This window comes from Scatophagus argus, chromosome 22 (assembly GCF_020382885.2).
Source record: "Scatophagus argus isolate fScaArg1 chromosome 22, fScaArg1.pri, whole genome shotgun sequence".
Lineage (NCBI taxonomy): Eukaryota > Metazoa > Chordata > Actinopteri > Scatophagidae > Scatophagus > Scatophagus argus.
In genome coordinates this window covers 14,318,333-14,342,748 of record NC_058514.1, presented here as the reverse complement: position 1 = coordinate 14,342,748, position 24,416 = coordinate 14,318,333, and the positions used below count along the sequence as shown (strand labels likewise).

The 24,416-nt window shown below is 41.5% G+C and overlaps 1 protein-coding gene across 3 annotated transcripts in view; it reads left to right on the top strand.

Moving 5' to 3' along the window:
• Positions 1-24,416, top strand: part of nav3 (neuron navigator 3) — a 372,135-nt gene that overhangs the window by 84,798 nt on the left and 262,921 nt on the right. For all 3 annotated transcript variants that reach the window (XM_046378519.1, XM_046378520.1, XM_046378521.1), the window contains exon 2: positions 4,335-4,767. In XM_046378519.1, coding sequence (XP_046234475.1) covers positions 4,699-4,767 — 69 coding nt within the window. In that variant the 5' untranslated portion in view covers positions 4,335-4,698. The remainder of the gene's footprint in view (positions 1-4,334; positions 4,768-24,416) is intronic.

Genomic DNA, 24,416 nt, shown 5'->3' with positions numbered 1-24,416 from the left:
ATTCCCAGGTGTTTAGCTCAGTCCCTTCAATGCTATACTGTGTAACAATAGATCCCTATAGCGTTTATTAGATTTATTAGTATTATTAATGTCCCATTGGGGAGCTAACTGAAGTGTGGCAAGGCTATTACATATGTCCTGATTGCTGAGAATATTCTCATTACTCTGTTTCCCTCCAGTCGCCGCCTTACACTGGTCACTGGCTCAGTGCAGCCATGCATATATTGTTTTTCAGTTGATATATTATGTAAATTGCTGAAATGTTCGAAAGCAGCAACATTGTTGAGGTTCTGTTGCTCTGTATATTTGTTACTTTTGGTGTAAGCTGCGCTGTACTGCTGTTGTGTTGCTTTAATATTAATAGATTTAGGCACAAATTACAGTACATACCGGGCTTCATTTGCTAGATAAAAATGGCGTGATGTATACCTGCAGCAAATTATTTCAATATGTAAATTACGTTCGGTGATGATATCAGATGTGTTTTGATTGGTTGTAATTTTCACAAGCTGATAAAATGAGGTTTATGTTGAAAGAATGCCATTAGGACATTATAGTATTTTAATGTGATGGTGGGGCGTTCTTTATGTTTCACCTCTGACCTATTGAGGTGATAAATTACGGCGCATGCTCCCCCCACTGTCCTGCTCTCCCCGAGGAAATCAGGCTGGATCTATGGCCATCATTTACATCTCCTCGAATTAAAGCAGCAGTGTGTAGTTACGGCTCCAGGCCTCATGAATCAAACTTTATTGACCACTTTGAGAGTTACGGACATCCGTTGAATACCAAATGCAAGTGAAAGGCTACTGGGTGCGAGGAAATCTCTACCAGCTGCAGAGATTGAAGGTGGGATCACCAGAGCTACGCACCCGGCTGTGATGAGACTGTAGCAGCTGCCTCTCATAAATATGGAGATTTTGCTTCCAGTAAGATTCTTAACAACTGAAGGAGATTAAAGCACGCACCAATATTCCCTTAAACAACAAATACAAGAACATATTTGCTAAAATATTCTATTCATGATCTTCTCACATGGTTTACTGGGTTGCCTTAATAAACGTTTCTGGTCTACATCGTGGATAATGGCTGGCACTGAGGTTTTTTTTTGGTTTTCATTTTTTGTTTGTTTGTTTGTTTGCATAACCCAATTATTGAACACAGCCAATAACATGAGCTTTGTTGTACGACTTGTAGAAATTAGGACCATGAAAGAATTAATGCTGTTTTTCTTAATCTAGAGATTTCTAAGGAATTGTGCATGTGTAAAAACATCTTTTTGCTTACATGTAAAACACACCTCTGTTTGTCTTTGTTTTACTTTAAGTCAAAATAAAATGTTGTAAGAGATAAGATTAATTATTATTTTAATTTAGCCATAACCTGCATAATTAATGTCTGAACAAGCTGTAGGCCTGTATTAGTTTTAAGTTTTAAATGATAACTGTATTAAGCCGTCACTGGTATTCCCTCAGCCGTAGCCAATTAATGTTGAATTTATGAGTTGGCTGAAGAGCTGAAGAAAAACTGTACTTAAAATGGTCAAAGATGGTTTAAGCATTTAGCTGCTTAGGGTCCAGGGGTCTAGATGACAATCTGAATGGAAGAATTAACAGAACATGCTTTCCAAATTTCAAATTCTATGTCAGAAACATTCCTTTTCTGCATCCTCCTCTTCCTTTTGCCATGATTTACTCTTAAGAACCATTGCTTGGCAGGCTCATTTATGCATCACCATTCATAAGGTGCTTTGCATTGACCAGTGATGGTTGAATGTGAGCAAGCAGAGGGTGGAATATGGGGCTGATCCATGTGGGCACATTTCCAGGTGAATTATGATTTACAAAGGGAACGTATCTGCTGTGAGGAAAACAAAAAAACACTACTGCAATTTAAATTAAGAGGAAATTGCAACCAGATATTTTCCAAATTCCTATTTTAATGACACAACAAACATTGTGAGTATGTTGCCACAACAGCAGTATCTTTTTAGGTCGTTCTTCTTGGTCAGTTTGCCAATGAAGTTTTCATAATGTTCATAGCCAAACTCAGCTGCGTTATTGATGCTTAGAGAGAGGCAGAGTGAGTTAGAGAGACTGTTGGTGAGTAAGTGAGGTGGAAAGACAGTTTGAGAATCATGTCGGAATAATGGTGGTCTTTGTTTTCCCATAAATTACTTTCATTTTGTGAGTCATGCATGGACCTCTTTTTTTTGACATCAGATTGTATTTCATGTGTCTTTCATTGTTTTCTGACAAACCAAGGAGTAAGTGGTTGGAAATCTAAGCTCTGTCTGCAAATCCCTATTTAAGTCAAGATGAATACAAGATGCAGTGCAGCAAACTCTTGTCAGGCATTTATTTATTTATTTCTGGAGAGCATGTCCTTGTCTGTGATAAGAATGCTCTGACCTGCTCGGACCTGCTGTTGCTTGTCACGAATTAAGCAGATGGAAAAAGACCTTTGACTCCAGTGGCCTACATTGGAGGCCATCTTGACAGCAAGTGCCAGATAGCCTCTTCCTTCCAGCAAACAAAAAGTGTGCCATGCTATTTCCCGTGAGGTTCCATTGTTTCTTTTGTAATATTCAAGAAGAATAAAGGGGAAATTAGCACTAATGCAGTATGCATGAGTTTAGAAAGCCCCCCATATAATTCCACTGCTGAGGGGAACAGGGAAGTCTGGGAGCAGTACAGCTGTGCTTTTAGCAAGTTTAGCATTTCTAGGATACAGCGTTTTCGTTTCCTGTGCCAAAATTGGTGTTGTTTCTAGTCTTAGGAGAGCACTGGCTTAATTTTCTTCATCACCTATTGCTGCAAATATTCCCTGCGCTCTGCTTGTTGTTTGGGGCCACTACATAATATAATGGAATGGCATCCCTGTGGTACTTGAAAGGAGTGCTTTTCACAGCTTGCTGCTAGCAGCCAATACTCAGTTTCAGTAGAAAATCTCACTGGACTTCAGCATTCAATTCTTGATGTCCTGTAAGGACCAATTCTGAGCTGGCAGCGCTTGACATGATTGCCCTTAAGTAACTGACAGGGTTGCAGTGTAACATGGCACTCTGGAGCTGGAGCTAAGTGTTTAGTGGCAAAGAAAACTGTAAAAATCTGACTGGTGTTAAGAGAGGAGACCATGGAGAGCTCAAGTCAGGTTTCCCAATAACCTGGTGGTGGTCAGCTGGGAAGGCAGTTTGATTGGCCAACTTAAGTTGTTAGTTGGTGTCTGAATTGCATTGCTGAGCACTGATTGTAATGACTGTGCAAATGTATTTCTGAGTCTAGGGAAACTATACATGGCACTGTACACCGTATTTGTGACAGTGGGGAGCAGTTGTTCTGTCTTAATGTTTTGCCTTCAGACCAAAATACAGAATCATTTGACACTAGGTGTACTGTGTGTGTATTTTCAAATACAAGCCTCCTGGTTGATTTATGTTAGCCTCATCCGCCAGGGTTGTGAGCATCTGCACGGCCAAAGCTATGTCACGCATTCAGACGCGCGGAGGTCTCATGTTTTGTTTTGTTTTAATAATTTAACAGATTTGTAAACAAAAGCAACCCTGTGGTGTACACTAAATGTGCTTAATTTGTTTTGAAATCATCTAACCATCATATCTATCTGCTTATGATGCTACAGCTCGGAGGTGTTTAGCTTAGCCTCACACAAAGACCATCTTGTCTTTGTGTGAGGCAGCTAGTACAACTGTTTGGTTTGTTTTGTTTGTTTGTTTTTTTGATCAGGCAAAGTGATTTCCTGGAGTCCTCACTAGTTGGACAGAGCTAACTGGTGACACTGGCATGTTTGCGCTTTCATTCATGAATCACGCTGCAGACCAGAATCCTCTATAGACCTTTTAAATGGCAGATGTTATGTTTTGCAGGATGTAAGTAAACCAAACAGACAAGTTGAACCCCAGTAGAGTCCACAGAGGGGCCAGCCACCGATCTTGTGGTTATCTTTCCATGCTTGGACCCTTCCCAGGGTGTGAGTTTACCCAACCTCAGCATGACTCAAACCTTCCCTTGCTCCTTTCTGGTGGAAAATAAGTTTGAAGAAAGAAAGACAACAATCAAAAACAATCACTCGGCATAGAACAAACAGCATGTAGTAGAAGCTTCTTCGTCTCGCTCCCTCTCTGAGCACCATGGCAACATTCACTTTGATATGCAGATACCCCCACCATTTGTACAGTGCAGCTCCGAGGGGAATATTGACTTTTCAGAGAGGCAGAGAGCTTTTGCATTAATTGTGAAGCGAAAACTATACTACTGTTTTTTGGGGCTTTTTGTGCACTCGAATTATAGCATGTCTTATGTTTCTCCTTTCCCCAGATGTGGAGGGAAGACTGCGTGCTGGAGCCAGGGATTGTACTCTAAGGAGGAATCTTCATGTGCAACTACACAACCTGCAGGCTGAATGTCCTTATCCGTGCTCTCTTTGCTCCAGTCATCATGATGACAGTCTCTCGGTAGCCTTTTGCTACCTGCCTGGAATTTGTTGTGTGCTCCAAAACCCTACCAAGCTCTGAGACATTTTACTTTAACCACACAAACCACCACCTGCCATGGAACACCTGTGTCCGGGTGAAGGCGTGAGCCGGACACAGGCCCTCGTCGGCAGACTGTAGCCATCTGGATTCTCTTCAGCTTATTTCCTTTGATTTTACTCTGGAGTTATTCTTCATTTGGACCAGGGATGGATGTACCGGAAGCCAGCAAGCATGGCAAGAAATCGACAAGTCAAAAGCTGGAGGACCAGAAAAAGGTTGGCAAAACTTTCCTGTTGTTTTTTACCTTTTCTGCTACAAAATGCTCTTCTTTCATCTACTCCCGCTGAGTGTGTGTGATCTGCTTTTTCACAGTTGTATGTATGTGGAAGCCAAGGGATGAAAGTTTGTTTATCGCCTGGTTTGTTCTCTTTACAAAAAGAAGAACATGTTGGTCCAATTGCTACTGTTGTCTGAATTCCCAGTAGCTCCTTTGCTCCATATCGCTTAATAGCTATTTATAAAGACGCGCGGGGGGGGAAAGGTGGAGGTTCTGCTCCCCCCTCAGCGTCTCCAGTCTTTCATCTCGGCTCATGTGGCGTGGCGGTGGGCAGGGCCTGCTGCAGTCCCCCTGGGAATACATATTTACTCTCTGTTTGAGTTGCTTTTTATGTTAACCACTCTGGGAATAGGATATGGATAATACCCATGAAAATGAGACAAATAGTTTTTCTGTAAAGCGATATCATGTGCGCTAATGGTCTGCAGCTCTGCTATGGGGGGTGCAGAGCTCGGAGAGATAATGGTGAGCTTAGCCGAGGCTAGTTTTGAGTCTGACTGAGCACAGCACTGTGACCTCGATGGGGTCAGATTCATCTGTGGCGGCGGTGACTCGATCGATGGAGAACAGCAGTACTGGCCTCTGTCTTAAAAAAAATATCGTGGCCTAAGTGCTGAGTCTATTTAGCAGAACACATAGCCACACATATGTACTTTATACTGTGTATACATATCAGCATTTTACATGTCCAAGGTAAAATGAATTGGCACTTACTGGATTGGAAGAACAAGACAACAATTTCTGTTTCAGGTATAGACTGAGACCCAAACACCTATGCATACGCAGACTTAATCACAGATAATAAATACACAAACATAGGCTGTCTGTCTCTCTCTCTCTCTCTCTGCCTCTGACCTGATTCCTCTAATGAAGTGCTTTTGATAAGCGTAATGATTGTCCAGGCGAAGCCCAGCGAACATCTGAGAGCGGCAAGCGCGCAGTAATACATCAGGTCTGACATTTGTAGCACCATTAAGATCTCATAAAAAAGATGATTGTACTTTATTATTTTCTTCTCCTTTTAGACCCGAGTGCCATCTGGGAGTGTTCTTTTTTTTTTTCCTTACTCTGTAAAGGCGCACAGTGATGAGTTGCTGCTTGCGCTGCCAAGCAGCATTTTATACCCTTTTAGAAAATTCACAGGAAGGAATGTGTGTTCCTGCCGTTGCATTTGTAATCAATTCTGGATGATTGCAAAGCTTGGCGGTAGACCTAACAGACAGAAATCCAAAAATCAGAAAGTAATTCACCCTTAAATATAATAGGCTCACCTTGTGTTCAATGTCAGTGCTCAGTTTCTTTTTAGAAACACTTGTAGACCTCTGCACCCTCTGGGGCTTTCACATAAATATATGTCATACAACAAAGCAAGGCCATGTGTTAAGAAGCATAGTTTTTGTCGGGGTTTAAAAGTGGATCCGTATGGGAAAGGTCCCTCCCTTGAAGCTGATTGGAATTGAGCAAAGTGTGACATCAAATATTCATTTGATAAGGGAATTTATTTGGCTCACTTTGGCTATCATTTTGGTGTTGAGATGTGTGTCATGCCAAAAGATAAGCTCTTACTGTCCATCCTCGCTGAAACCTTCAGCTACAAGACAAATATTTGTGAGTGAAAAGAACTTCTTGGAAGGTGTTTAAGGTGTTTCTCTGGTTACGCTTGAATGTGTGCTGTTATTGCCTGATGAGATGGGTTGTTTCTTGTCCCCAAAGTCTCATAGTGTCTCGACTCTTGTTAGCCTTGATAGCTGAACCCAGCAGAAAAGGGGGGCTGTACTTAGCATGCACATTTGCACAGATGTAGAGAGTAAAGTGCTTTGCTTTCTTTCCTTCTTTTTGATTTATAATGTGATCTGGTTACTTTTCACTTTGTAATGAAAGGTGGGAGGAGACTGAGAGTTTGATGGGAAGATCGATACCACTATCAAGTCTGTATGGCAAGTATGAGGCCAGAAGCCCTATTAGTTTAGACTAGCAGCCAAAACCCAAGACAAGAAATAGTCCTGAGACCTTTCTTTCTTTTTCATTCCTTCTTGCCAGCAGTAGCCATAGACGGAGGTATCTTGTTTTTGGGTTTTCCATCTATCTGTCCCATTCTTGTGAATGTGATATCTCAGAAACACCTTGAAGGAATTTCCTCAAATTTGGAACGAATGTCCACTTGGACTGAAGGATGAACTGATTAGATTTTGCTGCTCAGAGGTCGCCATCACGTCACAAAACCAGCTTTATAGCCATAACTCAAGAATTCATATACTAATTCTGACAAAATCTTGTACAACTTTCAAATAGAATAAAATGATGAAGTGATGACATTTCATATCCAAATGGTCAAAGGTCAGTTCACTGTGACATAATGTTTTCTGTCCATTATTCAACACTATAACTCAGAACAGAAGGGCAGACTGTGACCATGTTTCACAATTGATCACATACTGAACTGGTGACACTAATCCTGGGTGTCCACTTGAAACTGTGCTGACAGTATAGATCCTCTGTGCTGCCAGATTTAAGATGTGTGTGAAGCATCCACGTTTTAGCGTTTGTAGCTTCTTTGCAGGAACTACATTGTATGAGATGAATGTATTTCTGCAACTGGTGCACTCAGGCATACAGCCACAAAGCAGTAATTCTAGTTTTGTCTTTTGCACTGATTAGACAAATGAAATATAATGTGTTAATTAGTGAGCGTTATGCTTATAGGCAGAGTTACATTTGGACAGAGCAAACCTAGCCGTTTCCCCTTGTTTGCAGTCTTGTACTCAGCTAAGCTAATAGACTGCTGGGTTTATTTTCATATCTAACATGCAGGCATGAGAGTGCTAGCGATCCTCTCATCTAATTCTCAGCAAATGATTTTTTTTCCCTGGATTCCAATTTCATGATTGGGCAGTGAAGATTAGATCTTTTTCTCCATTTGTAGTTGGATTTCTGAGTTTCACAGCTGACCAGCTTGGCAGAGCTGATGGACGTCTGCATGCAAAAACCTCAAGTTCAGTGAGGCTTCATCACAGAAATGTTGTAAACATGCAGTCAAATATGCGTGGAGTTTGTACTGTATGCCTGTGATTGCTACAAAAGAGTATCTCTAGAATATTTGTGTCAAATGTACAAATTTATAAAAAAGAAAGAAAAAAAGTTGTAAGCAGAAGAAACTGATATTTGGCCAGGGCACCTCCTTCCATTACCCTGGGAGTTTTGATTTTCCCCTCCCACCTACTCTCTCCTCTTCTTTCCCTCCCACACTTCTCTCTCTTATTCCATCCCCCTCTCATTCTCTGTCTTTTTCCCAGATGGATGTTGCTTCTCATTTTCACCCTCATCCCTGTAAATGAACAAGCAGTGAGTGATTACGACTGGACGACTAACCTGACCCCAAGGGAGAATTTGCTCATAGTGATTGGTTGTGGATGGTCAGGCAGGGGCGGTAGCTGTGTTGCTAAGGCATCTCCAGGAAGTATTCTCATCAGCCAATCACCTCTGTGGCAAACCTTGAGTTTATCTTAATTGTTTCAGCCAGTACATCCCTACAAAGCAGCTGGTTTGCATGTGCATCTTATTCATGCTTCAGCCATGCACTAAAGCTGCCCCACTGGGATGGAGCTATCACTGAATTTGTAAGAATTAACTGGCTTGCCCCTCCCCCTGTGGACACTCATATGTGACGAATTGTTCTCAAGCTCCAGTCGGCTGGCTAGTGAAAGATGAGTGAATAATTTAATACTGGATCGGTTTGTATTGCTGGGATTTGATGCATACCATCTTTTCATTGCGCTGCTGTGAGAACAGAGGATGCCATGACAGTTGATGAGAACGTGCAGCATATGGTGGCTAAATAATTTACCTGGCAGATGCATATGCAGATGTGCCCCATGCTGTTCTGTAACCTATAGATCATCATGTAATAAATGTTGAATCGCTAAATAAATAAGTCCTGTCCTTTTGTCTTGTTCATTGTTGATGAAAAAGGTGTCCCAGTTTTGTTGTCATCAACCTGAAAATCAATGTCCATCCCAGTCAATAGCGGGGTGCTGCAGGTCATGAAGATTTGGAAGCTCTCCTGTAATCACTGTTTGTTCAGCTGGTTTGTTACATGTGTTCATCGCAAGTCACTGGATTGGTACATATTTTATGTGTATGCTGGTGGGATTTTGAAGCACACACTGTGCTGCTGTCCTTCTATGAGTGATGTTGGGTTTGGGCTTTTTGTATTGAAGTGTTTCATCACAGAAGGTGTGGAGGTTCTTATCAGAACTGACATGCACGTTCAGGCCAAAATGTCAGTGTTACATTCAGTGACTCTCAGAATCTTATTTAGACATTGGCATTTACTGAATACAGCCACGCTCCCAACATTATAAATCCTTTTAATTAAAATATATTATATGTAGCATGTCTGCATTAAAATGTCTAGAACCGACCAGAACGCTCCTTTTAAATTTTGTTGAGTCCTGCACTTATACTATGCCCAATGTTTCCAATACTGTTCGAACCCAGAGAAAATCATTATTTTACTATTTCATTTGGTCACCAGTTGCTGTAACTCCCAGGAGAGTCAGAAAGTGAAGAAGGAAGTTGGAATGAAATGTGACCAAACATAACATGAATAAAACTTTGAAAACCTTATTTTGTTAACATGTTTTGTCACACCAGGTAGATTTTCCATTTGAAATGGTGGTCACTTAACAATGAAGACAGCAACTCCCATGATCCTATGCTACTTCACTACATCACCAAATTACGGCTTTTGTTTTCATTGTTTTGACTGAGAGACCTCTAGTGGCAGAAATTGCATACTCTGTGTGTAAGGACCCAATGGATTTTACTTAAGCTCAGCCATCAGACAACACTGTCAGTATATTTTATTCAGTGCTGCTGACAGAGCTTCTGACGAGGCTTTTTGCATAAAATCTTGCTTATTGTGGCAGAACATCCACACCAGACTTCCTGTCCTGTAAGAGCATTCTTGCTAGATTGACACTACTCCCCACAGGTCTATCTACATGTCAGTACTCCTGGTAATAGTGGTGGTGACATCCTGAGACCTCCCTGATCTCAACCCTAATACACACACTCACACATACACACTTGGCCCGAGATAGTACATCAACAGCTCATTCCATGAGGAATTAGTGGGCTTAGACCACTGAATAAAGTTGGAGGGAAAACATGTCAAAACAGGACACCGTCACGAGCGTGGCATTCATGGAAACAAGCCTCAGAGGCAGAGTGATGAGAGCGGTGATGTTCAGGTCACACAGAGACTGAGTGAGACAGAGATAAAGAAAGAGATTAGGGGGAGAGGCAGAGATGCCATAAAGAGTTAGGATGGAGAAGAAAATGACACCAACTGAAGCCTGAGGAAGACACAGAGGAAAAACTGAGTCAGGGAAGAGGATCAGAGTCCAGGCAGGGAGGGAATTGAACCCCGAGCACTGCTGGGAGGCCAGCAAGTCGTTCCATCTGGACCCTGCATTTCTGCAGCGACTCGGATAGTCTGTACACAGGGCAAAGCAGGTAAAGAGTCTGAATCACAGCTGAGTGGAGAAGTCTCACGTTCTCATTGTTCCTTATACAACCAGCTGTTTGATGGCATGTGAAGCACTGAATCTCTTTACTGACATCCATGTTGAGTTTCTGATATTCACTCACCTCCCGAAGCTCAAAGTTTTGTTAAGCTGTTGTACCTGTGAGACACCAGCTTGTCTCTGTGATGCTGTTTTAAACTCTAATAAAATAATTTTAGACTCCAATTCGCCACAACATCTCTAACAGGACAATTTGTTTATATAAAGGCTCTTAAAATGTGTTTTCATGGATGGTGCTGGACTTCAGAATGCCCAGTGTATACTGTTGATTTTGGCTTTGTAGATGACTTGACTTGCTACTGACCATAAGGTAAGTGGTAGATGTGTTTTAACTGACAAGTTGTCGCAAGCTAAATAAACATACTGGAAATTAAAGACAAATATGTGTAAATATGAAGACAGATGCCATAATTTACTTTAAAACTGCTAAACCTGTGTCAGAATTTCCCAAAGTTATCAAACCAATCAAACTTTTTCAGTCTCACATAAATTTAATATTAACTGCATATTTTAGAGTTTAGAACACTGGAACACATTAGTAATAGATGAAGAATCTGTTGTTTGGTCCTAAAGCACACCCTGAAGCTATTTTTTTCAGTCGACTGTATAGTATTGCAGTAGTGGCAATTCAGGGCATAATTAAAGAGTAAGGCCAGCAAACCAGAAGCATTCTGTACAAGTCTACCACGAATCCTGTGTCAGAAGGAATTCATCGCTAAGAGATTATATCCTGGCTCATGTAGTTCAATTTGAAATGTAAAACCCTGTATCCAAACATGACGAATCTCAATTTAACAGACATAACCAAATCTTTGGCAGCTAGATTTGTTTAGGAAATACGCACATGATTGTTAAATTAATCATCTAAAAAAAAAAACCCACCAGAATAGCCATTTAGGCTAGCTACATATGTCCTAGGTGACCTTTCAGGTGACCTTTTCTCTCAGCTAATGCATCACTGCATTTAGCTGTTGAAGTTACCTTAGGCATGTTAGCAAACCTTTGTGCACAGATTGATATGGCATTGTGGTTAGGGCGGCTGGCAAATTGACCTAACCATAATGAGCATTCAAGGATGCTACTTTCTGTGTTTACTGTCAGCCAGACAAGGTTAAGTATTTGAAATGATTCCTGTAAAGGAAGGGGGCTGGAGTCTATCCCAGCTGACTATGAGTGAGAGGCGGGGAACACGCTGGCCTGATCGCCAGTCAATCGCAGAGCTGACGCACAAAGACAGACAACCACATACGCACACGCTCACCCTTAAGGGCAATGTAGAGTAGACTAATTAACCTAATGTGCACTTTTTGGGGACTGTGGGAGAAAGCCGGAGTACCCGGAGAAAGCCCACGCAGCTGCAGGGAGAACATTCAAACTCCGCAAACTCATTTGAACCTGGAACCCTCTTGCTGTGAGGTGATAGTGCCAACCGCTGTGCCACTGCACCGCCTGTCATTTTCTCAAATGTCAACAAAAGTGATGCAAAATTAGCATGATCCATACAGCCCCAAAAGCCACATTTATGGGAAATACCCCAGATAAAACTACAAAGTAATATTCCTTTAACAGGGTCCCCTCCCCTCTGAGGGCTGTCTTACCCTTTCCAGGTAACTTACTTAACTCCCAGCTGGTTCAAGCCAAGTGGTACTGACTGGTAATCTCAAACATCCCGGGGCAGCATCAAGAGTGTGATTCTCCCAGGTTGAAGCTCTCCTTATTATGTGCCCAGTGTCACTGAGATGAGATTGCCTCTCTCGTTGATTCAAGTTTCCACATTGATCGTGCAGGCAAGGCGCTCAAGCTGCGTTATATCCATTAGGACCCTGTCTTAAATCACACAGCTTTTGGACGTGGTTACAGTCAGATGGGGAATTTAGATGGATTGCCCTGACCTATGTGCAGCTTGTTGTGTGCATGGGTATGTCTGGCATAAACCACTGCTTAAATCCTTTATACACAAGGTCTTTAGCAGTCCCACATCCTGAAATATTACCTTGTCGTAAAAGGCGATGAGGCCACAAACAGGGTGTAGGGTGTTCAGCTGGAATCCCATCATCCCTGCACGAGGAGCAACACCCTGTGGATAAGGGATATACTTTGTGACCGATAGTGTGAGCTATATAAATGGTAATCATTCCATGACTGGAGACCTGAGCTGTGTCTTTGACTGTCAAAGTGCAGGTAGCAGCTAGACAGCCTCTGACTACTGAGCTACAAAGGGAAACACTTGACATTGCAGTGAATTTTGTCTCTGCAGCGTGCTGTGCTCTGATTTACTGCCTGTTGATCTGATTTTGTATGGACTTGGTGTTGTTCTCGGCCTATGGGCATGGGTGATTGTCGCTTGCATATGTTGATGCTAGATGTTTCATATATTATGCATGTTCAATTCACAGCATGTTAGCATGTAATAGTGTAGTGTGGGGTAGGCTCTCGTGAAGGAGCAAGCTGCCAGCAATAACAAGGCCTGTGTGAGTGCACCTGTATACATGCGAGTGTGTCTGGAACGCATCCAAATGGATTTGCTTAGATCTAGTCTGTAGCTGTGAGGGTTAACCTGACACACATGGAGGCAGGTGAGGTGTGCTGTATTATTCTGGTGCTCTGGTGTGTCTCCACCAGCATTCAGACTCCATGACTGCAACCCCCACCTCCCTCCTGCACCTTTAATGGCAAATAACAGGATTGTCATAACAGCTGGGTTCCTAAGAGGGGCCACAGGGCGGGGAGGGAGGTGGGGGTGCGGGTGTGGGGACATGGGCCCTCACTCATGACTGATGCAGGCTTGTAACAGCCACAGGATGGAACACAGCATCAGTGCATTTATTCCATCAATGTCTTGTGCGTGAAGTCATACAGGTTATATCCACAGGGTGGTACTTGTAAGGGCTAGAACTCAAGAGCAAAAGAACTGATTTATGCCCAGTGTGGTGAGCTTGTTTAATCAGCTAACCACTTTGCATTCTGCACTGCATCAAGCTTCTGGCTCTTTCTCTGGTCTGATCAAACACTGTTTGTGTGATGTATTATTGTGCAAAACACTACAATAAGAGCTGAATTAACTGAGCCAGTTGCTTGTCTTCGAAATGCGATCACCCTGACAGAAATCCATTAAAGTGAGAATGACATGTGTTCAGGGAGACAGAAATGGGAGACAAGTGGTGACTTCGTAGATAATCTCTGAAGTGTGACTTCCTCATCTGCTCTGCTGAATGGAGTTAATTTCATCTCATCTAAAATTTATCTTGAGAATTAATGCATGTATTTCCTGTGCAAAAACCAAGCAGTTCTCTGTCGCCATGCCTTTCAACTTGTTGCATCCAGCAAGTGTCAACTTACTGATGCTTAATTTCCATATGAGCAGGGAAAGTGATTAATATATTTCTGCCGAGGTGCTTAAGTGCTCCAAATACATTGAAACAGTACGTCATAATAGGGCTTAGTGGCACTGTGCAGAGCTGCTATGGTACATACACACATGATAACACTGTGTTGGTGTTGCTCTGACGACATCATAATCAGTGTTGATCCAGGACATGAAAATATGTACATGGGAGAAGTTATCCTTTCTAACACATGTTTAGTAAAGATCTGTTTAACCCAAACCATGAGCGATCTTTCCCTTAATGTAGTTAATGTAATGTTGGTCCCCAAGCCTAATCAAACTGACATACAGCTGATAAAGAATCCCTGAATATAATAAGTAAACCAAGTCTGTCAAATAAAACAAGACAAACAAATCAAACAAAACTCAAACCCCATAGTGTAAAGTCCTGTGCTTCACCCATTCAACCTCCAGAACCTTCTTGTAGAAGAAAATTATATATTTGTCAAGTAGTAATCTTAAATTTTTAGGCGTTCTTGTTAAGTTTAGTTTATTTAGATGTCCGACCAGCCTCTGATGCTAAAAATATTTGTTTCTTATACAAATTCTTATGAGGTGTAGCCCCTCAGCCACAAGGTCATGGTGCTCTCGTTCCATTGGCAGTCACTGCCATCATGACGCGAATGATGTTTACATTATTCCTATGTGTGCCACAGTCGTAGTACTGACCTTGTGTACCTCAGGCTTTGTTTTGCTTCAAGACCATGGCAGCTTTGGCCAGTCCTCAGCAAGAAGAGATGGTGAGAGCTCCTGCTGTAGATTTATTATGTCTGAGGGAGGAATCTGGCTGGTATGACTATAAAATCAGCTAGATAAAAGATGGTAGAAACATCCTCGCAGTCCTGTGCATCCTCACTCATCTTTAATTACTTATGATTAAGTGCACGTAACCTGCTGAAAGCTGATGCTGACCTGCTCAAAAGTTTTTAAATCACTTCTCGTGAGATATGTTAATAGGGTTGGGGATGTTTCTGACCTTCCTTTTATGGTTTTTGGCTGGGTTTTTAACTTTATTTCTTAGTCGATCTGTTCTTGTATCATGTGACGAGTGCACAGGAAGCTATCCTGCATCCTGAAACAGCACAGCGTTGCCTTCAACACACCAAGAAGAACACATTGTTCTGCAGGAATAAATCCAAATTGAAGAACAAATGTACTATTTTCTTTCCAGCTCGTTCCTGTTCTTTAAGAACATGCAGTAAATAGCTGAACAACTCTCAACTCTGAATGAACCTCTCTATGTTCAAATTTCAGATGTAGAAATCTCTAAAGCCTTTGTCAACATTTTGATGAAAAAGAAATCATAAGTTAGGCAGTTAGGCAATAGAATCATTAGCCTGTTCACCTTCCTGCTGTTGGGCCATGACATGTTGCCAGACATGTCATCTCTCAGAACATGTTTATACCTGCTCACTGAATAAGCATGTTCGAAAGGGGGCAAGAAGGTAGAGAAATGCAGCGTCTCCATTTGAAAGGCCTGACAGGTGAGGAATGGTTCTAATATTGACTTAAAGTGGCTCATTGTGGGAAGGCATCCTGTTTTGAAAGCAGGGTCTTTCTTCTTGTCTTGTGACAGTTCAGGTAATTGTATGTTTTGCTGAACAGGAGTAAATTTATGTGCTGTGAAAATTTGTTGTTTTATGAGACAGCACAGGAGCTGTTTTCATAGTATCACAGTTTATTTCGTTTTTTTTTTATTTTTTTATGTATCGTACAGTGTGTTTTTCTTTGCCAACTACAACAACAGAATGGCCCAACATCACATTTCCTTTAAAAGTGTTAGTTAGGTTTTCAGTTATCAGGCCTGGCTGCTTGGCTTCAGGTGAATGCATTTAACATGTTTGCCCAAACAGCACAGCTGTTGGTCCATGACTGGCTGCTGCAGGGAGTCTTGGCCATAATAAACTGAACATCTGAAGCTTTCAGCTTCACACACTTCACATAGCAGCAGTGTGAAGAGTTCCTCTTGCCCTCAGATTGATGGAGTATTTCTGGTCTGTCTTCTTATTGCACTAAAGTGCCTTCTCTATTCCAAACCACAAACGCTTGTTTGATTGCATGGGGGAAGTGTGTGGGTTCTTATGTTAAGTTGATGTGCCGATTTAACATAGTTGTGCACATACATTGACATACATATCACTAAACTATTGATGGTATATACTGTATAAGTGCCCTGACATGCACAGAGAAATCACACAGAAATGCTGTGGTTCAGTGGCAGAAAATTTAGTGGAGCACAATTGAGATGTGCTGGACAAAATTAAAAGGAAAGAGGATTAAGGAGCCAGACGGATGGAGACACGGCGTAATATGTGTCAAAATCCTGTCACACTGACAAAGTGTTTGTACTGGCTAGATCTGTAGATTGGAGAGAAAATGCGCAGTTTGACAGTGTTTGGGTCACTCTTTTTTCCTTTCCCCAGGCAGTTCCTGTGGTCACTCTGCTCGTTTCGCAGAGCCCCGTTGCGCCATGGGAAGAGCCCTCAAGGTCACAACAAACAAGGCCCTTGCACAACCACATAATAAGCATTTCCTCCGCAACATGGCCGACTGATCACAGAGACCAGAGCTTGGCCTTGGATGAAAACGCTCCCTCTGTCCCTTCAGATAAACATGCTGTCTGGAAGAAAGCGATGGTTCTCATCTCTAATTCTGGTGTTATTTGTGGGCCTCTTGGCTGAGCGATGCTGTGGTTCTGTTCGAGTCAGTTTGACAAGATGATGCTGCTTCTGCGCTGGAAAGGGCCAAAGCGAAGCATTCAGTGTTATAATAATTTATTTAGTAATGAATAAGAAATCTGGCAAATGAATCAAAGGTCATTACAGAAGAGCAAGTTAGTTTTCAAACTGATTGGCACTGAGTCAGCGTAAGCTGCTCTTGGGGAGTTGCTGTATGGATTTAGAAGGATTACAGTGGAGAAAGCAGATACCTCACTCTCTTTAGTCTGTCTTTGTTCAGTTCTACTGAGACATGAATAAAGCTGAAAGCGGTACAAAGCATGAGAGGCATACAGCAGGAAAAGGTTTTGATTTAATCTTCAAGGGACAGAAGCGAGGTGGGTGTGAACCAGGGACCCTGCCTGAAAACAGTTCAGCTCTGTCACTGTTAATATCTACAGACCATGGCACTTCCAGGACTTGGTTCAAATCTGGGCTTGCTGATCCCTAGAATAAGCTTTTTTTTTTTTTTAAAAAAAAAAATATATTGTCATTTTCACAGGTCATTTCACACAGAGTCAGAGAGTGCTTTCCCAACCACCTGTTTTTACACGTGTTTTCAATTTGCATCTAAAAACCCTGAGTGGAAACATTCATTTTTTTTTTAAAGGTTGAGCATAAAAACAAAATTTGACAAAGTGCAGTGGAAGCAGACTGAGTGAATATACGATGACTTACATGAAGCATGTGACTTCAGCAACCAATGAATCTTCCATTCTGCTGAAGAGACAAAAAAATGGCAGCACACAGAGACATTAAATCTGTGTGGGGCTGTCACATTTCCATCACGTTTTCCACATCGTTTTCGATTGTTTGAAGTTGGCTGGACCTCTTTTCATTTCGTCCTCTAGTCACATCCTGTTTGCACAGTAGTTTATTGCCACTTGACTGGAGAAGTGGCACATTATCTCAGTGTGCCCAACTCTTAATATTAACATAACAGTAGTAAATGGAAAATCATTCTTTTTTGCAGATTTTCCAGAGATTTGGTTCAAATTTGTGCTAGATTTGGATGGAAACCTGACGAGTGAGCAGTTCCTTAAGCCCCAACATTACTTTCTAGTATGGCTTGTTAAAGTATCTTCCTGTATCAGTGTATGTAGTCTTCAAGACTTTAATCATCATTATTCGTATTCTTCTCTCTGCTTTGACTCTGCAATTTAATTTTGCAAAATTAAGACCACCTTTTTCATAAAGACATCCACGATAGTGTTGTTACTGTACCTTGAGTGTGTTAATATTGTTATATTTTCATACGTGCTCGTAAAGCTCTCTAAGATTTTAAGGTTTTTATCGGTTCAAATGGCTCAAGGATAATAATAGAATGACATTTTGAGGTGTTTGTGACAGTGCCGTTCCAAGAGATTTGCTTTGTACACAGCATTTGTGGCAGTCTTGGCTCTTTTTTGCTCTTGAAGAAGAGCACCCACATCCTGGTTTGTGCTGTAATGAGTCCAACAGATTTCCTGCAAGTCTGACCTAATGGCTTCATAATGTAAAAGACGAAGCAGACAAAGTTGCCAGAGGCTGCCAGTTTCCTTGATGATGGTCTTGTTTGATTATGGTAATTATCCTAATGTCCCCAGTGAATATGGTGATTTATTTATTTGTACATCATACCAGCGAGCATATTCTGAGTTAATCCATGTACTGCTATTTAGACTTGATTTCAGTGAGCAAGTAGATGAAAACAAAGGTCTGTGGTGGTGTAGGATTTCCTTTGACTGTAATAAAAAACTTTGCCCAGTCTGTAATTTTCTTTGACATGCCAGGTTTCTATACCTGCTTATTTAGGAGGCAATTCCTGAAGAATTTCACAAGTTCACAAGTCTACATTTATGGGAAATCATATTCTGAAACATTTCAAACTTTTTTTTTATCTACACATATTGCAAAAATGCTACTAAACACTTCAAATTCAATATGTGATGCTTTCATTATTACCAGCAGAAAATGTTTTGGTTTTTGTTGAGTAAAGAAGATGTAGTCACTCTCCAAGTATGTCTTAGGGTGTCTTAAACTCTTTTCTGGGAAAAGTTTTTTTTTTCTTTTTTAAAAAAGACTATTTTCAATTCAGGTTTATTAACTTTAACCTTTCAAGAAAGCTCAGGCTGTGGGAGCTGAAGAGCAGGGTAGTTGAACAATATGGGTGGTTTTATCCTCACTGTAAAATCCTGCAAGTGAGACTGGAAAAGGTTGAGCTTAATGCTAGTGTGGAGGAAGAAATTCCTTGAGAGAAGAGATGAGTGCAGGCCCGATTTGTCTCTTCAGTGCAGACAAAGGTTGATGGTCTTTGAAATAGATGAGAGCTAAGCAGACTAAGAATAAAAGAATACAAGATAAGATAAGCAGCTTGACTCAAAGGAAAAGTCCTTGTATGAAAGTTCTTTCTTTTGGACGTGTAGATGTAATCAGTTCCTCTGCACTGTTTTTTCTTTATTTATTATTCTGTCATGTCGTAATGGCATTGATCTCATTGCTCTGATACCCACTAAAACCTCTCACCCCAGTTGGAAAGCTTAATTAGATGTGATCTTCTAAATTAGCTCCTGCACTGTGCTGGCTAACTCTCAACATCATTATTATGTTCCTAGTGTGTATATGGCCTGCAAACTGCGCCTGTGGCTTCAACTTCATGACCACTTAATGAGGTGGACCATTGTCACTTTCACTATCCTACACATGATCGCAAATGAATCACACCAGGGGTAACTACCCTGACCCTTTAGTTTCCTTACTGCAGATGAATCATTGGCACCAGCAGAAAGTGAAACAGTATTTTACACTCTAAACAAACATGATCTCGTATATGAAGCACAGCATGCAGGAATGGACAAACTCAGGCACTTTCATCACATAACCTTGATGTCATAGACATGTGACCGTCACAGTTTATTTAGGTTTACCTATTAAAAACTACCTGCTTAGTTTTGGGCAACGTTCATTGTTTTGGTTGAAATAAGTTACAGTCACTGTTGACTTTTGGTTTCACACAGGACACAAAAACTGGTCTCCTGACTGAAAGTCCAGCATTTGTTCCACCCATCCATCACCCCAGTCTTCTTAATCTACATTTTCTTGCTGTTTATGTGCCATCACCTGACATTGTTTTTCTTTCGGACATTAATTCAGATTCTTTGTTAATTCTTTGTTGCTTTGTGGTAACCATTTTCAAACATCAATACACCAAGTCGTGTAGCACAAATGTGCTCATCGATCTGCATTTTACTTTTCTCGACCAGGTCGTCATGACTTAGAGAGCTCATTGATGCTCTAATGCAGCAGTGCAGCAGTGCAGGCGTTACTGGTTACATGGTTAACAGGTAGCTCTTATGAGTGACTAGGACATCACTATTCATCACGATTTTATGGGAGGCCAGCAGAAAGAGGTGGAGAGGAGTGATAGTAGTTTCCCTCATAGGGATGTTTCCTTCTTAATTCTTATTGTTTGTGAATGTGCAATACAATCTTTAACATCCGCCTTAAAGAAAGAGTGGAACTTCTCAGGCAAATGAAATGGTTCAGTCCAGCTCCTAATGTTTTACTTACACTGTAGGCTTTGCTCGCAAACTTTTCTAGAGGTTCGTGCTTTCTTCCCCTCAAACTGAGCAAACTTTGTTATGGCATTCACATTCTTTTGGTCATTGGAGTCTGCTTGATTTCAGCCCTTGGTCACTTTCTTAGAACCTGAGGGACTCCCTACTTTAACTTCACAGATCTCATCAGCAGGGGGCTCACTAGGGAAGACATGAAGGGACAATAATGTGCTGATGTAGACCCTATTGAACCCCAGCTCCATGACTGGAGGATCAGGACCAAGAAATCCTCATTTATTAGTGAACAAATCTACCAGTCTGACAGGTAGTCCACAGCAACAGATGTGTGTACAGTAATTGCTCTGTGTATTTGTAACCCTGGAGATTGCTTCACCACTGCTCATCTACCACTAAAGCCTGGTTATTCAAAGTAAATTGAACCACTTCCCTTTAACGCAGCATGCCAGTTGGCTTGGAGTTTTGCCTCAGCCGAGCGAGAATGGTACCTCAGACACATCCAACATCTGGCTGCATTTTAGTAATCGCTCGTTTCTCAAAGAGATGTGAGAGAAAAGCAAAGAAAGAGAAAATACTGGGCTGCAATTTTTAAAGGAAACCACCACTGTATTATGCTGACAACACAGACAGAGTGAGATTAATAAGCAAGCGTGATTAAGTGTCACTGAGAGTTCAACAGAGTAACTTTTCATAAAGCAGAAACCAGAGGACTTGTGGAAGATGGATACTCTCTGGAGAATATTTTGTGAAATTACTAAAAAAAAAAAAAACAGAGAGAGCTCTTTGGGAAACCAAAAGAACGAACGAGGTGTGATTGAAAAGGATTGAAACTTTTGGAAAAGATAAGAATGACTTTCTGTAGTATCTTTGACAGAGGATGGTGACAAGACTTGAAAGTCTATTCCACAAATGTGTTTCAGCTCCGCTCGCCTAGCAGCTTAATAAAATCTGTCAAGAATCTGGCAAAAATCTGGCAAACAAGAACAAAAGTTAAATAAAATGGCGTACTGTTTCATTTTAGATTTATTGGTATTATTACTTATTATCAAATGTTTTCCACAACAGATGTGTTTTAGGAGATGTTGAGTATCCATTTGATGTTGACAACGCGCAGCTGTTGTATGGAGAACAGATTCTCTGTCGGTTTTCTTTGTATCTTTCCCAGACCAGTATGTTCTCTGTAGATACCAGACTGCGACACTTGACAGACTGTAAAATGGGAAACACAGGAGGAAGAGCTTATTTCAGAGGCTTTCCAACAGTGGCTTCATAGCTGCACAGGATGCATGCTGTAGGTGACTTGCTGTGAGGAACATTCCGGAAAGAGTTTCCATTTTTTGAAGCCTTGTTTGACGGGTAGCTTTTCCCATAAAGGTGCAACACTGAGTGCTAGGGGAGGAAAGCACAGCAGGGGCATGAGTTTAACAGAATTATGGCTGTGCTCTTTAATGTAACAGATATATACCTTTCACAGCACTAACAGAAAGCCAGTTCTAATGAATCATGAAGCACTAAGTCTGTAGAGTAAAGCCCATATGGCGAATAGTAGCTCTTCCCTAAAGTTAGTCCTGTCTCTGATGTGTTGGAAAGAAGCAGGAAGTTTTTCCTGACCCATTTTGAATGCTTTCTCAGCAGCACACAGTGCACAACATAACAGAAAAAAACAATGCTTGGCAGTATAAAAATAAAGAACCACATGAGGTGACAATAACAACAGAATAGTCTCAGCTCAAAAACCACAGCACTGCATTATTCAACAGATTTGGAACAAAATATGTGCTGAATCGTCCAATTCACCACATCTCTGAATGATTCCTGTGTGGCCTACCTTTGCAAAAACTTTCCACAATGCTATCAGGCTAATGGCAAATACCTGTTGTCTGCGCAGAGATGCAAACATAATGGCTGTGATAAAATGCAAAAAGTGTCTGACTGATTATGAGGATGTTTTCGAATTCATCTCATTTGCTGCACCATTACATGTTGTTGTGTTATATCAGCCGAGTACATTTGCTCCTGTTCGCATCTGCAAGGAGAAACAAAAGTGAGGCAATAAGCCATGAAATGACCTCCTGTTAGAGTAAGAAGGCTGTGCTTCTTTACATTCTAATCGCAACATACAGGATCCTTCAACTCATTAAAATAACACAGGTTACAACTAGCTCATGTGCCTTTTAGCAGGATAACTAACTCATGCTGGCTCTCTATTTGTAAGTTGCTCTGCCTGAAAGTGTCAGCCAGATGCCCAGAAGGTAAATGTTATTTGCTAAGGTTAAAGTGTCAAACACCATTGCTGCATTGCCTTAGCCAAGCGCTTTCAAAATTGTTGCCAGGTTGCTGATTACCATCGATTTAGCAGCCCTTTGCTCACATCCAACAGTTGTGCTCAAGCAAGACCACACTGTCACCTTTAATCCAACTTGTACTCTGGGCAGCCATGTGGGTAAAGCAGGCCTCCGAGCAGAAAGCACACAGATTGATCCTCCTGGAGTTTTTCTTCATCTTGGAAATTGCCCTGATTGCTGCCAACTGAGTACCTCAGTCTCGCTTCATCACCCGAGTATTGACTTTGCTGAAGAAACATCACCCGGCTGGCCTCATTCACCACCTTCTCGATTATCAGAAATGTTTCCACTCCCTGCTGGAGCAGTCTCTCATGGGAAAACATGACAATGGCGAAGTGGAACACGTGTCATCTCGCTGCACCTCGACTCTGCAAAACACCCGCAGTGATTTTTGTAGTGAGGTTGCAAGCTTTGACACCATCTTAGTTCTTTGTCGAGATGTCATGCCTTTCCTAGGGGTAGACAGGGCACTGGTGAAGCATATGTGTGGGAGGCAGACGGTGTTGACAGTGACCCACTTCTCAGCATGCTCTCCTGTGGCGGGTGACAGACCTGCAGTCAGCTGGAAGAGAGAATAACGCTCACCTGCTGTCAGAGATTGTGGTGACTGACACATGCCAAGACACACACTATCCCCAAAGATTCAAAACCAAATATTTTGCAGTTTTATGGCCTCTGAAAGCACATTTTGTCATTCTGTTCTGTGGTTGAAATGTGTGGGAGGTTTTTTGGACACACAGTCAGCATAATGTAGCACAACTTCAACTTAATTCTCAACTCCTGTCAGCCAAACCTTATGACCTTCATTAACTGATGAAGTCTTCATGGAGAAACAGCCATCAGTGTTCACATCATACCACAACACCTGTAGTGGCACTCTTGTATTGCTGGCAAGGAAATACATATATGGGTTGGTTCTCAGACACACTTTGTTGACAAAACAGGACAAGTAAAAAGACTGTAGACTGGAAGAGATAACAAGTGTGACAAGCTGACGGTCGGCTGTCTGCCAGCATCAGGCCATTTGTGTCTGTGGGCCTTGTAAAGCTAGCTGTTGAAATGGTGAGCAAGAGTGTTATAAAACTCTACTTTCGATTAACTTCAACTTTAATGTCATTGTGCATAGTACGGGTACAAAGCCAACAAAATGCAGTGGTGGTGTTACATACATACTAGAAGTGACACAATATTATTCTCTTATTGACAGAGATTTGCAGCCGATATTATACCGATATTATATGCATGACATAGTAAATAAGTTATTCAGTCAAACAGGAGGTGAAATGGTGAAAGGGACATTTGTAGTTTGTATGTACAGTACTGACAAGTATAATTGTTGCATGTGCAAACAGTACATACAAAATCTTCAGCTGGTTGTATGTGCAAAAGAATATAATTAACAGTAGTAAACTGAACATGAACATTCAGCTTGTGGAAGAGTAGTCACTGCAAATATAAGTACTGAGATAACAGGAGTGCAGTGGGAGTGCAGGAAGTCTAGCACTGGGGTATGGAGTTTAACAGGGCCACAGCTTCTGGGAAGAAGCTCTTCCTGAGCCTACTGGTGGGGGATGAGAGGAGGGTAATAAGCGTGTGTTTGGGGTGGGTTGCATCTTTGATAATGTTGTTTGCCCTGCCCAAACAGTGTTTAATGTAAATGTTCTCAATGGTGGCCATTTGGGATCCACCTGCTGGGGTGCCTTCCTGTCGGATATGAAGCAATTGTCATACCACACAGAGATGCAGTAGTTAAGGATGCTATTGATGGTATCGCAGCAATAGTCCACTAATATCCTGGGACACAAGTTAGCTCTCTTGAGACTCCTCAGGACGTAAACCGTTAAATCCACAGTCCCTAGTCTTAGTCTTCCAGTTTCCCTTTCTGACTACCAAACGCAAACCACTGGGAGTCATTTCCTGACAGATGTGATGTGAGGTGACACATGTAGACCTTTTTAAATCACTAGTTCTGTGAGGTCTGGGGCACAAGAAGACATT